Here is a 12,233-nt window from a genome sequence, read left to right on the forward strand (position 1 = left end):
TTTTTTTTTTTTAACCTCCTCTTTGTCATCAAGTTTTGTTTATTGTCTTTTGGAAAACTTGTATGTTTTTTAACATGATGTCATTCCTGATCTTCACTCCAGATGGGAATGAATGAAGTGAATGCTAAATGAATTATTTTGAGCTATTCAGATATAGTTTAGAATAGACAAAACATTTATATTAATACAGAGTTTATTATTTCTGGAGGATATAATTTTTTGGTTTTTTTTTTCTCTAATAAAATCTTCTATTCTCTTTCACAGACATTTGACAAATGTTTCCTGGGCTCTTCAGAAACAGCAGATGCTAATAGGGTCTTCTGTGGTCAGATGACTGCAGTGTACCTTTTTAGTGAAGCTCTTAATGCAGCTCAGATTTTTGCTATTTATCAGTTGGGCCTGGGATACAAGGTACTTTATTTTCTGTTCACTGCTTAACCAATGTTAGTTGAGCTTGATTTGAAGGTGGGTTGTGCATGGGGAGATTAACTTTGAGTTACCAAACGGTATGTCAAAGTAGCCATGGGGAACCATAGGGAAGTCACAGGGGACTGAATCAGGATACTTTAAATTTTTGAGGGAAATGCAGTGTACTTGACCTGTGTGGATCACTGCACAAGCTATTAGCTCAAATTTTCTTTTGATGATGTCGTATCTTTGCACAAGTAAGTTTCCAACAGTTGCTATGATAAAAAGTGAGTATCATGTGAAAATCAATGTGGAATAGGAAATGAGGGTGATGGTGTGCAATCTCAATCCGAAGACTGAGAATTTGTACAGTGCCCCAAATGAATATACATCCCCTTAATAAGTAATTTTGTTGATATAATAATAAAGGAAATGTTTTAATTTTTCTTTTAACTTGTGCATTAATCTTTTCAAATGGTTACTAAATTGTTAGGATACNTTAATTTTTCTTTTAACTTGTGCATTAATCTTTTCAAATGGTTACTAAATTGTTAGGATACAAAGTTGTTTGAACCAAACAGCTAAGCAGAAATGATCACTATTTATTTCAGCAAAGAGTTCCATGAAAAAATCACTGAGATGCTAAGAGAGCCATGAACCAAAAAATTTGGGAGCCTTTGTGTTTAGCCAATGTTAGCCTCGAGTTTGGTTTCAGGGAGAAATTTAATGTCTGCTATGTTCCTTTGAAAACAAAATCAGCTTTTTTGAGTTGATTTATATACCATTTACAGGCAATATAAAGTATATATATATATTTTTTTTGTCTTTTTTCGTGTCCGGTAACGGATCACAACCCTCAGTGTCGCGCCCGTACCNCCCAAGCGGCGCACTGTAGCAGTGCGCCATTGGGCCGGCCCCAAAGTATATATATTTTAATTAATTTTTATAAAAGTATAATTACCACAACAGTCAAGAAATAGAACATTTTCATCACTACAAAAGTTTCCATTGTGCTCCTTTCCAGTCAATTGTTTCTACTTTACTAACCCCACCCGTTGCTGTTGATAGGCAACCACTGATCTGTTTTCTGTCATTATAGATTAGACTTGTTCTTCTTAAGGTTTTATCTAAATAGAATCATGCAAGATGTACTCCTGTGAGTTTTGTTTCTTCTCATTATGCTTTAAGATTCATCCGTGTTGTTTTATATTAGTGCGCTTGTTCCTTCCTTTTTATTGCTGAGTAGTATTCCATTGTATGAATATACCACAATTTTTTAATCCATTCATTTGTTGATGGACATTTGGGTTGTTTCTAGTTCGTTGTAATTATGAATAAGCTGCTATGAATGTTGATGTACAGATCATTGTGTAAACATATGTTTTTCATAACAACCTAAGAGTGGACTTGCCAAATGATATGGTAACTGAAATTGCCAAACTCTTTCTTGAGGTAGTTGTATAATTTTACATTCCCAGAAGCATGGTGTGAGATTTCTACTTACTCTATGTCTTTGTAAATACCTGATATTGTCAGTCTTTTTGATATTAGACATTTGCTCTCAAATGTCTAATGTATGTCACTGTGGTTTTACTTTGCATTATTTTATTACTGCATTATTTATTTTATTTATTATTGACTAGAGATGCTGAGGATCTTTTCATTGATTACTGGCCATTTGTGTATCTTCTTTTGTGAAGTGTGTATTCAAATCTTTTTTGTTGGGTTGTTTGTTTTCTTAATATTGAGTTTTGAGATTTGTTTATTCTGGATATAGATATAATGCTTTTATCAGATTTATGATTTACTGTTATTTTTCCCCAGTGTGTGTCTTGTGTTTTATTTTCTTAATTTGGCTTGTAAAGAACAGAGGAATTTAATTTTTATGAATTCCAATTTATCAATTTTGTTCTATTATCTTCATGAAATTTTTATGTTTTAATAAATATTTGCCTACTCCAAGGTTGGAAAGATTTTGTTCATGTTTTATTCTTTTTTTTTTCTGTCTCATGTTTTATTCTAAGTTTTATAATTTTACCATCTACTTTTAGGTCTATGATCCATTTTGAGTGAATTTTTTTATATGATATGTCAAGGTTCATATTTTTTTTTTAAGTGCTGTGGTTGGAATATATGTGTTTCCTTCCAAATTCATGTGTTAAAAATCTAACTCTCAATGTGAGGCTGTGAAAAGATGGGGCCTTTGGGAAATGATTAGTTTATGAGGGCTCCACTTTCATGGATGGCATTAGTGTCCTCATAAAAAAGGCCTGAGGGATCCTTTTGCCCTTCCTCAATGTGAGGACACATAGAAAGTGCCATCTGTGAGGAACAGGCCCTCACCAGACATTGAATGTGCTGGTGCCACGATTTTGGACTTCCTAGCCTCCAGAACTTTGAACGGTACACTTTGTTGTTTATAAATTACCCGGTCTAAGATTTTTTTTTTTTGGTAGTAACCCAAGTGGACTAAAACAATGACGATATCCTAGTGTTCCATTACAGTTTTTTTTTCTTTTTTTATAAAGTCTTCTCCATTGCATTACCTTGGCATCTTTGAGGCTGTATTCTATTCCTTACTTGTATGTCTTGTCTTATGCTAATATCATACTCTCTCGATGATTGTAGCTTCATAGTAACTTGTGAAAATAGGAAGTCTAAAACTGTCAACTTTATTCATCTTTTTCAAAATTATTTCAGCTATTCTAGATTCTTTGCATTTCCAGATATATTTCAGAACCAGCTTATCAACTTTACAAAAAAACCTGGGGATTTTATTTGGGATTTCATTGAATATATAGATCAGTTAGGAGAGAATTAATGACTTATAAATAATAAATTTTCTATTTTTTGAACATGATATATCTCTCCATTTACTTAGATCTTTAATTTCTACCAGCATTGTTTTCTGGTTTTCACTGTTGAGGTCACACACACATTTTGTTAAATGTATTCCTAAGTATTTCCTGTATTTTGGATAATATTGTTAAGTTGCATTTTTTAAAATTTCAATTTTAATAATTTGCCTCTAGTATATAGAAATACAATTGAGTTTTGCTTATTGACATTTTAACCTAAGATCTTACTAAACTTGCTTGTTTGTTTTCCTAGCTTATTTTTGTTGATTGTTTTAGGATTTTCTATACATGTTCATATAGTCTGTGAGTTTTACTTCTTCATTTCCAATTTGTATGCCTTTTCTTTTTCTTGCCTAATTGCACTAGGTGGGACCTCCAATATTAACAGTTAAATGGAAGTGGACATTTTTGCCTTGTTCCTGATTTTAGGGGAGAAGCATTCACAGATACTTCATAGATGCCTTTTATCATGTTCAAAAATTTTTCTTCTCTTTTTAGTTCCTTGAGAGTTTTTATTAAAAGGATATTTAATTTTGTAAAATGAGTTTTGCTTTTTTTCATTTATCAAGTCAGATAATTTTTTGCCTTTTTATTGGAAATGTTTACATCATTTACATTCAATGTAATTATAGATACTGTGATTTAAATCTATTATCTTGGTATTTTCTATTTTTCTTATCTGTTCTTTGATTTTCTTCCTTCTCTTTTTGTGCTTTCATTTGTACTAATTGTTTTTTAAAACTTTTTTTTATTTTATTGATTTAAATTTTATTTTGTCGATATACAATGTGGTTGATTATTGTGGCCCATTACCAAAACCTTCCTCTCTCCTTCCTCTCCCCCCTCTCACCCAACAGTGTCCTTTCTGTTTGCTTGTCATATCAACTTCAAGGAATTGTAGTTTTTATGTCTTCTTCCCCCACCCCCCGATTTATTTATTTATTTATTTGTGTGTGTGTGTGTGTGTGTGTGTGTGTGTGTGAATTTATTTATTTATTTTTAGCTCCTAACAATAAGTGAGAACATGTGGTATTTCTCTTTCTGTGCCTGACTCGTTTCACTTAATATAATTCTCTCAAGGTCCATCCATGTTGTTGCAAATGGCAGTATTTCATTCGTTTTTATAGCTGAGTAGTATTCCATTGTGTAGATATACCACATTTTCCGTATCCACTCATCCGATGATGGACATTTGGGCTGATTCCAACTCTTGGCTATTGTAAAGAGTGCTGCAATGAACATTGGGAAACAAGTATACCTTCGACTTGATGATTTCCATTCCTTTGGATATATTCCCAGCAGTGAAATAGCTGGGTCATATGGTAGATCAATCTGCAACTGTTTGAGGAACCTCCAAACCATTTTCCATAGGGGTTGCACCATTATGCATTCCCACTTGGTGCTTTTGTCAAAGATCAGATGGCTGTAGGTGTGTGGGTTGATTTACATTCAATGTAAGTATAGCAACTGTGATTTAAATCTATTATCTTGGTATTTTCTATTTTTCTTATATGTTCTTTGATTTTTTTCCTTATCTTTTAGTGCTTTCATTTGTACTAATTGTGTTTTTTTTTTTAGTATTCCTTTTTATTTCTGCTGTTGGTTTACTAGTTATTTTGTAACTTTATCTTTAAATTGTCATAGTCTACCCACAAATGAATTTATATCACTTCACGATATAGTATAAGAACCTTCCAACATGATCCTGCAATTCCCGTCTTTTGTTTTATTATTGTCATAGATTTTACTTCTACATATATTATAAATCCCATGATATATTATTATAAATTTTGATTTACTTAGTTATATTTTAAAGACATTAAAAATGAATAAGATCATGTGTTTTACATTTGACTATCTATTTATCATTTCTAGGACACTTCATTTTTTTGTGTACATTCATGTTTCCATCTCATAATTTTCCTTCTAATTGAATAAGTTTAATATTTCTTGTAATGGAGGTTTATTGTTAATTAATTTCTTTGTTTTTGCTTGTCTGAGAAAGCCATTATTCTGCTTTTATTTTTGAAAAATAGTTTTACCGGTTTTAGAATTCTAAGGCGACAGTTTTTTTTTTTTGAACTTTTTAAAGATGCTGTTTTGTTACCTGATTAACAAGAAGTTTTGGACTAGAAATGTGTGGCCTTTATTATACGTCTTTCTCTGTATATATCTTTTTTCTGTTGCTACTTTTAAGATTTGCTCTTTATCAATCATTTTTAGAAACTGAACATTTCTATATGTTGGTGTGTTTTCTTTTTGTGTGCTTAGGCTACTTCAGGTTACTAAAAAAACTACTTGGATCTGTGGGTTTATGTTTTAGTCAGATTTGCAAACTTTTGGGCCATTATTTCTTCAAATATATTTTCTTTAATTTTTTCTTCTTTTGGGTTCATATTACATTTATTTTAGATCCTTTGATATGAGCCAGAAGGTCACTGAGACTATCTTTTATTTTTGTTTATTTTTTTGCTCTTATTTTATAAAACTTTTTATTTTTATTTTTTTATTTTTATTTTTTATTTTTTTTCCCTTTTTGTCTTTTTTACTGACCGGTAACAGGATCGCAACCCTTGGTGTCGCGCTCGTACCGGGGACCGGCGACGGGATCGCAACCCTCGGTGTTGCGCCCGCACCGCGCTCAGCCAGTGAGCGGGAACCGGTCTCCACATGGGATCCAAACCCTCGGCGGGAGCACCTCCATGCTCCCAAGTGGCGCACTCTCCAGTGCGCCACCGGGCCGGCCCTTATAAAACTTTTTAGATTGTTTTAAATGCTATGCCTTTATTTTCAATAATCCTTTCTCAAAATTTTAATCTGTTAATTGCATCAGGTGAATTTTTTATTTTACATGTTGCATTTTTTGTCCCAATGAGTTTTGGTTCTTTTTCATTATCTGCTGTTTTTCTTACATGTTTGTCTTAAGCAGAAAACACCAACAAACTTGACTATAAATATAATAGCTGTTTTAATGTCTTTTTCTTTTAGTTTCATTATTTGTATACTTCTGGGTATATTTTCATTTTTATTTAATGACATTCTTATGGCTATTTCAGGCTTCTTGGTTTCTTTAGTAATTTTGGAATGGATATTGGACATTATTATTTTTGCTATGTGTCTGGGTTTTGTTTCTTTTCTTTAAAGAGTGTTGGGCTTTGTTCTGCTAGTCATATGGTTTTTGTCCTTCATTTTGTTGATATGGTATATCACATTTATTGATTGGCTTATGTTGCGCCCTCCTTGAATTTCTGTGATGAATCCCACTTGACCATGGTGTAATCTTTTTGATGTCCTGTTGAATTGGTTTTCTAGTATCTTGTTGAGAATTTTTACATCTGTGTTCGTCAAGGATATTCCTGTGATGAATCCCACTTGACCATGGTGTAATCTTTTTGATGTCATGTTGAATTGGTTTTCTAGTATCTTGTTGAGAATTTTTACATCTGTGTTCGTCAAGGATATTCGCCTGTAGTTTTCTATTTTTGTTTGTTGTCTTTTTATGGTTTTGCTATGCCCTGTACAATGAATTTGGAAATATTCCCTCTTCTGATTTTGGTGCAGGGGTTATGCTGGCTTCATAGAATGAGTTTGGTAGAATGGACCATGCTTCAATTTTTTTGAATAGTTTGAGGAGAATTGGTATTAATATTAATTTAAAAGTTTGGTAGAATTTAGCAGTGAAACCATTCAGTCCTGGGCTTTTCTTTGTTGGGAGACTGCTGATTATAGATTCAGTCTCATTGCTCATAAATAGAACAGGTGTTCTATTTCTTCTTGGTTCAGTCTTGGTAGGTTGTATGTGTCTAGAAATTTGTCCATTTCCTCCAGATTTTTTTCCTCCAGATTTTCCAATTTCTTGGTGTATATTTGTTCATAACACTCTCTAATCACTGTATTTCTGTGGTATCAATAATAATGTCTCAATTTTCATTTCTGATTTTTGTTATTTGGGTCTTCTCCTTTCCTTACTCTCACTAATGGTTTGTCAGTTTTTTTTTCTTTTCAAAAAACCAAATTTTTGTTTCATTATTTTATATCTTTTTTTTTTGGTCTTGATTTCATTTAGTTCTGCTCAAATGTTTATTACTTCTTTTCATCTACTAATTTTGGGATTGGATTGTTCTTGTTTTTCTGGTTCTTTGAGGTATAACATTAGGTTGTTTATTTGAAGTATTTTTATTCTTTTGATGTAAGCATTTATTGCAGTAAGCTTTCCTCTTAGTACTGCTTTTGCAGTATCCTATAGGTTTTGGTATGGTGTGCTTTTATTTTCATTTGTTCCAAGAAATTTTTTGATGTTCTGCTTAAATTCTTCTTTGACCCATAGGTCATTCAGGAGCATGTTGTTTAATTTGCATGTACTTTTATAGTTTTCAAAATTTTGGTAGTTATTGATTTCTAAATTTATTCCATTGTGGTCTGAAAAGATAGTTGAAGTGTTTTCAGTTCTTACAAATTTGTTGAGTCTTGACTTTTGGCCAAACATGTGGTCTATGTTGGAGAATGTTCCATGTGCTGATGAGAAGAGTGTATATTCTATAGTTGTTGGATGTAAAAAATGTTTTGTAGATGTCAAGTCCAATTGGTCTAAAGTTTAGTTTAAATCATATGTTTCTCTGCTGATTTGTTCTCTAGATGATCTATCTGTTGCAGAGAGAGGGGTGTTGAAATCCACACATATTATTGTATTTAAAAAATTATTTATTTATTCATTTAAAAAAACTAAATTAAAATTTTTAAAAAAAAATTAAGCAGAACTGATTGTAAATATTTTGGGGGCACAGTGTAGACTATCATTTTTTGTGTAAAATATGTGATGATCAAACATATATTATTTTGTTGATGTGGAGTATCACTTTTGTTGACTTGCTTATGTAGAGCAATCTTTGCCTCCCTGGAATCATGGTGTATAGTTTTTATGATGTGTTACTGTATTCTGATTGCTGATATTTTGTTGAGGATTTTTCTGTCAATGTTCATCAGAGATATTGGTCTGTAGTTTTCTTCTTTTGTTGTATCTTTGTCTGATTTTGGTATCAGGTGATTCTGGTCTCATAGAATGAGTTTGAGAGAGTGGCCTCTGTTTCAGTTTTTTGGAATAGTTTGAAAACAATTGGTATTAATTCCTCTTTAAAGCCTTGGTAGAATTCAGCAGTAGAGCCTTCTTGTCCTGGGCTTTTCTTTGTTGGGAGACTGCTGATTACTCCTTCAATCTTGTTGCTTGTTACTGGTATGTTCAGGTTTTCCATTTCTTCTTGGTTCAGTCTTGATAGTTTGTATGTGTCCAGACATTTATGTTTTCTCCAGGTTTTCTTTTCCATTCGTATATAGCTGTTTATGACAGTCTCTAATGATTCTTTGTGAGGTATCAGTTGTAATGTCGCCTTTTTTCATTTCTGAATTTTATTATTTGGGTCTTCTCTCTGTTTGTTACCCAAGCTAGTGGTCTATTTTATTTATTTTCTCAAAAAAACAGTTTTTTATTTCATTTATGTTTTGTATTGCTTTTTGGGTCTCTATTTCATTTAGTTCTGCTCTGATCTTAATTATTTTTTTCCATCCAGTTCTTTGAGGTGTAGCATTTATAATGGCACATTATTAACCATGTATTATGTCATATATTAATCATATATTATATATTAATATATATTATTCATATATTAGTGATATGTTAATAATGTAACATATTATGATATGTTAATGATATCATATGATTAATAATGTCATAATGTCGTATATCCACTGTTGGGTTAGTATCCAGAACATATGAAGAACTCCTACAACTCAACAACAAAAATAAGTAACCTAATTAAAAAATGGGCCAAGGTGATTTGGATAGACATTTCTCTAAAGAAGATATGCAAATAGGCAGCAAATATATGAAAAGATGCTCAATATCATTAATCATTAGAGAAATTCAAAACTACAGTGAGTTATCACCTCATGTACTTTAGGATGATCACTAAAAAAAAAAAAATGAAAAGAACAAGTGTTGGTGAGAATGTGGAAAACTCAGAACTCTTGTGCAGTATTGGTGGTCATGTAAAATGGTGCAACTGCTATGTAAAACAGTATAGCAGTTTGAAAAGAACAAGTGTTGGTGAGAATGTGGAAAACTCAGAACCCTTGTGCAGTATTGGTGGTCATGTAAAATGGTGCAACTGCTATGTAAAACAGTATAGCAGTTTTAACAAAAATTAAAAGTAGAATTACTGTATGGTCCAGTGATCCCAGTTATGGGTAGATATCCCAAAGATTTAAATGAAGGATCACAAAGATATTTGCACACCCATGTTCAGAGCAGCATTACTCATAATAGCCAAGAGATAGAAGTAATCCAAATATCCGTCAACAGATGAGTAGATAAAGTGTTACACACACACAGTATTATTCAGCCTTAAAAAAAACAAGGAAATGCTGTTACATGCAACAACATGGATAAACCTTGAGGACATTATGCTATGTGATATAAGCCAGTCATAAAAAGACAAGTACTGTCTGATTTTGCTTACATGAGGTACCTAAAATTGTCAGACTCATAGACACAGAAAGGAGAATTGTGGTTGTCAGGGGCCAGGGGAGTGGGCAATGGGAAGTTATTGTTCGATGGGTATAGAATTTCAGTTTTGGAAGATGTAAAATGTCTAGAGATTTGTTGTATAATAATGTAAATTTAGTTAACATTCCTGAATTATACACTTAAAATGCTTAAAATGGTAAACTGTATCTTATGTGCTTTTTATCACAATTTTACAAAAGGACAGAATATAAGGGAAAAAAAACATGCTCTATAGGACAGTTTTACATTTGTAATGTAAGGTTTTAATGTCAAGTTGACTTGATTTCCATTGCAGCTTAAAATAAATTCAGCCTATTTTAGAAATAAACAGGGTGGGGTCTTCTTATTTGATATTGTTTGAAAAATTATCAGTGGTATGTTTCCTTAAATATTTATATCTGTTGTGATTTGTATTTAGATATTCTTTTTGTAGCATATTGTCTTAACTGTTCTCTTTTTAAAATTAATTCTTAGGGTACGTTTAAATTCAAAGCAGAAAGTGACCTTTTTCTTGCTGAGCATCACAAACTTTTGTTGTATGATGGCAAACTTTCTAGTGCCATTGCATTCACATACAATCCACGGGCTACAGATGCCCAGCTTTGCCTGGAATCATCTCCTAAAGACAACCCTTCAATTTTTGTTCATTCACCGCATGCACTCATGCTCCAGGTACTGTGATCTTTTAAGAATATTTTTAGTGGTAATTTTTGATGTATTATTGAGATGTGTTTAGTAGCTCTATTAGACACATGGAATTGTCACATTTTAGTAATGTTTACTGTGGTGCTTTATTTTTTACTCTTTTGGAAAAGAAATCATTTGAAATCTTTCCTGTGTTTTCTGTTTTACAAGGATGTGAAGGCAGTTTTAACACATTCCATCCAAAGTGCTATGCATTCAATTGGAGGAGTACAAGTGCTGTTTCCACTTTTTGCACAGTTGGATTATAGGCAATATTTATCTGATGAGGTTGATTTGACTATCTGGTGAGTGCATATTTTTTTCTTTAATTTGGTTGGGAGTTACTTTCATCACTGTTGAGCTGCACAATACTTTGTCTTTCAGGTGTCTTGTAGAATCTAAATATTTTAAAGCAATTTGTGAACTGTAAAATGGTATTACAAATCCATATCGATTATATTAATATTAAATTAAATTCTTGTTTACCAGGAAATAAGGAAGCTCTAAATAACAAAGTTGTTTTAGGATAAAGTTATAAATGATGATAATGGATTTATCAGAAATAAATAAATTTTTGTCTAAGGTTCTAACTTTTGGGGGGTGGTGGTGTACAGAATTATATTTCAATATATGTATACAGTGTGTATTGATCAAATCAGGGTAGTTAGGAAACTCATCATAAAAATTTATTGTTTCTTTGTGATGAAAACATTTAAGTTCCTTTCTTCTAGTCATTTGAGAACATATAATAAACTATTGTTAATTACAGATGCCTAGCACAACTGTACACCACTAGAACTTATTTTTCCTATCAAGCTATAATTTTGTGTTCATTAACTAACTTCTCAGCATCCCCTCTCCCCTCTATCACCTCTCCTTCCCAGCCTCTAGAAACCACACTTCTACTCTCTAATTCTGAAAGTTCAATTTATTATTATTACTGTTTAGCTCCCACACATAGGTGAGAACCTGCAGTATTCATCTTCCTCTGCCTGATTTACTTCACTTAACATAATGTCTTCCAGATTCATCCGTGTTGCCACAAATGATGGTATTTCATTCTTTTTCATGGCTAAGTAGTATTCTCTTGTGTATATATGCCACATTTTCTTTATCCATTCATCTGTTGATGGACACCTACGTTGATTTCATATATTTGCTATTGCGAATATTGCTGCAGTAAATGTGTGGGTGCAGATATCACTTCAGCATGCTAATTTCCTCTCCTTTGGATAAGTACCTGGCAGTGGGATTGCTGGATCTTATGGTAGTTGTATTTTTAGTTTTTGGAGGAACTTCTGTACAGTTTTCCATAATGGCTGTACTAATTTGCATTCCCACCAAAAGTATATAAGAGTCCTCTCTTCTCTGTGTCCTCACTATCATGTTATTCTTTGTCCTTTTGATAACAGCCATTCTCTATGCATGGTGAGATGATATCTCTTTGTGATTTTGGTTTACATTTCTCTGATGACTAGTAATGTTTGGTGTTTTTTCATATGCTTGTTGGCCATTTATATGTCTTCTTTTAATAAGGTCTTTTCAGGTCATTTGTCCATTTTTTAATTAGATTATTTGTTTTTTTGCTGTTGAGTTAAGTTCCTTGTATATTCTGGATATTAATCCCTTCTCTGATGAGTGGTTTGCAGATACTTTCTCCCATCCAGCTGGTTTCCTCTTTGCTCTGTTGATTGTTTTTTTTTTTTTTTTTTTTTTTTTTTTTG

The 12,233-nt window shown here is 32.3% G+C and overlaps 1 protein-coding gene across 1 annotated transcript in view; it reads left to right on the plus strand.

The window, feature by feature from the left end:
* The window catches only part of LOC103604436 (lipopolysaccharide-responsive and beige-like anchor protein), a gene marked incomplete at its 3' end in the record, with an annotated part of 161,417 nt that overhangs the window by 97,484 nt on the left and 51,700 nt on the right, over positions 1-12,233 (plus strand). The window contains exons 8-10 of the mRNA XM_008588988.1: positions 265-411; positions 10,300-10,497; positions 10,681-10,814. Coding sequence (XP_008587210.1) covers positions 265-411; positions 10,300-10,497; positions 10,681-10,814 — 479 coding nt within the window. The remainder of the gene's footprint in view (positions 1-264; positions 412-10,299; positions 10,498-10,680; positions 10,815-12,233) is intronic.

This window comes from Galeopterus variegatus, unplaced genomic scaffold (assembly GCF_000696425.1).
Source record: "Galeopterus variegatus unplaced genomic scaffold, G_variegatus-3.0.2 Scaffold5142, whole genome shotgun sequence".
NCBI classification, from domain to species: Eukaryota; Metazoa; Chordata; class Mammalia; order Dermoptera; family Cynocephalidae; genus Galeopterus; species Galeopterus variegatus.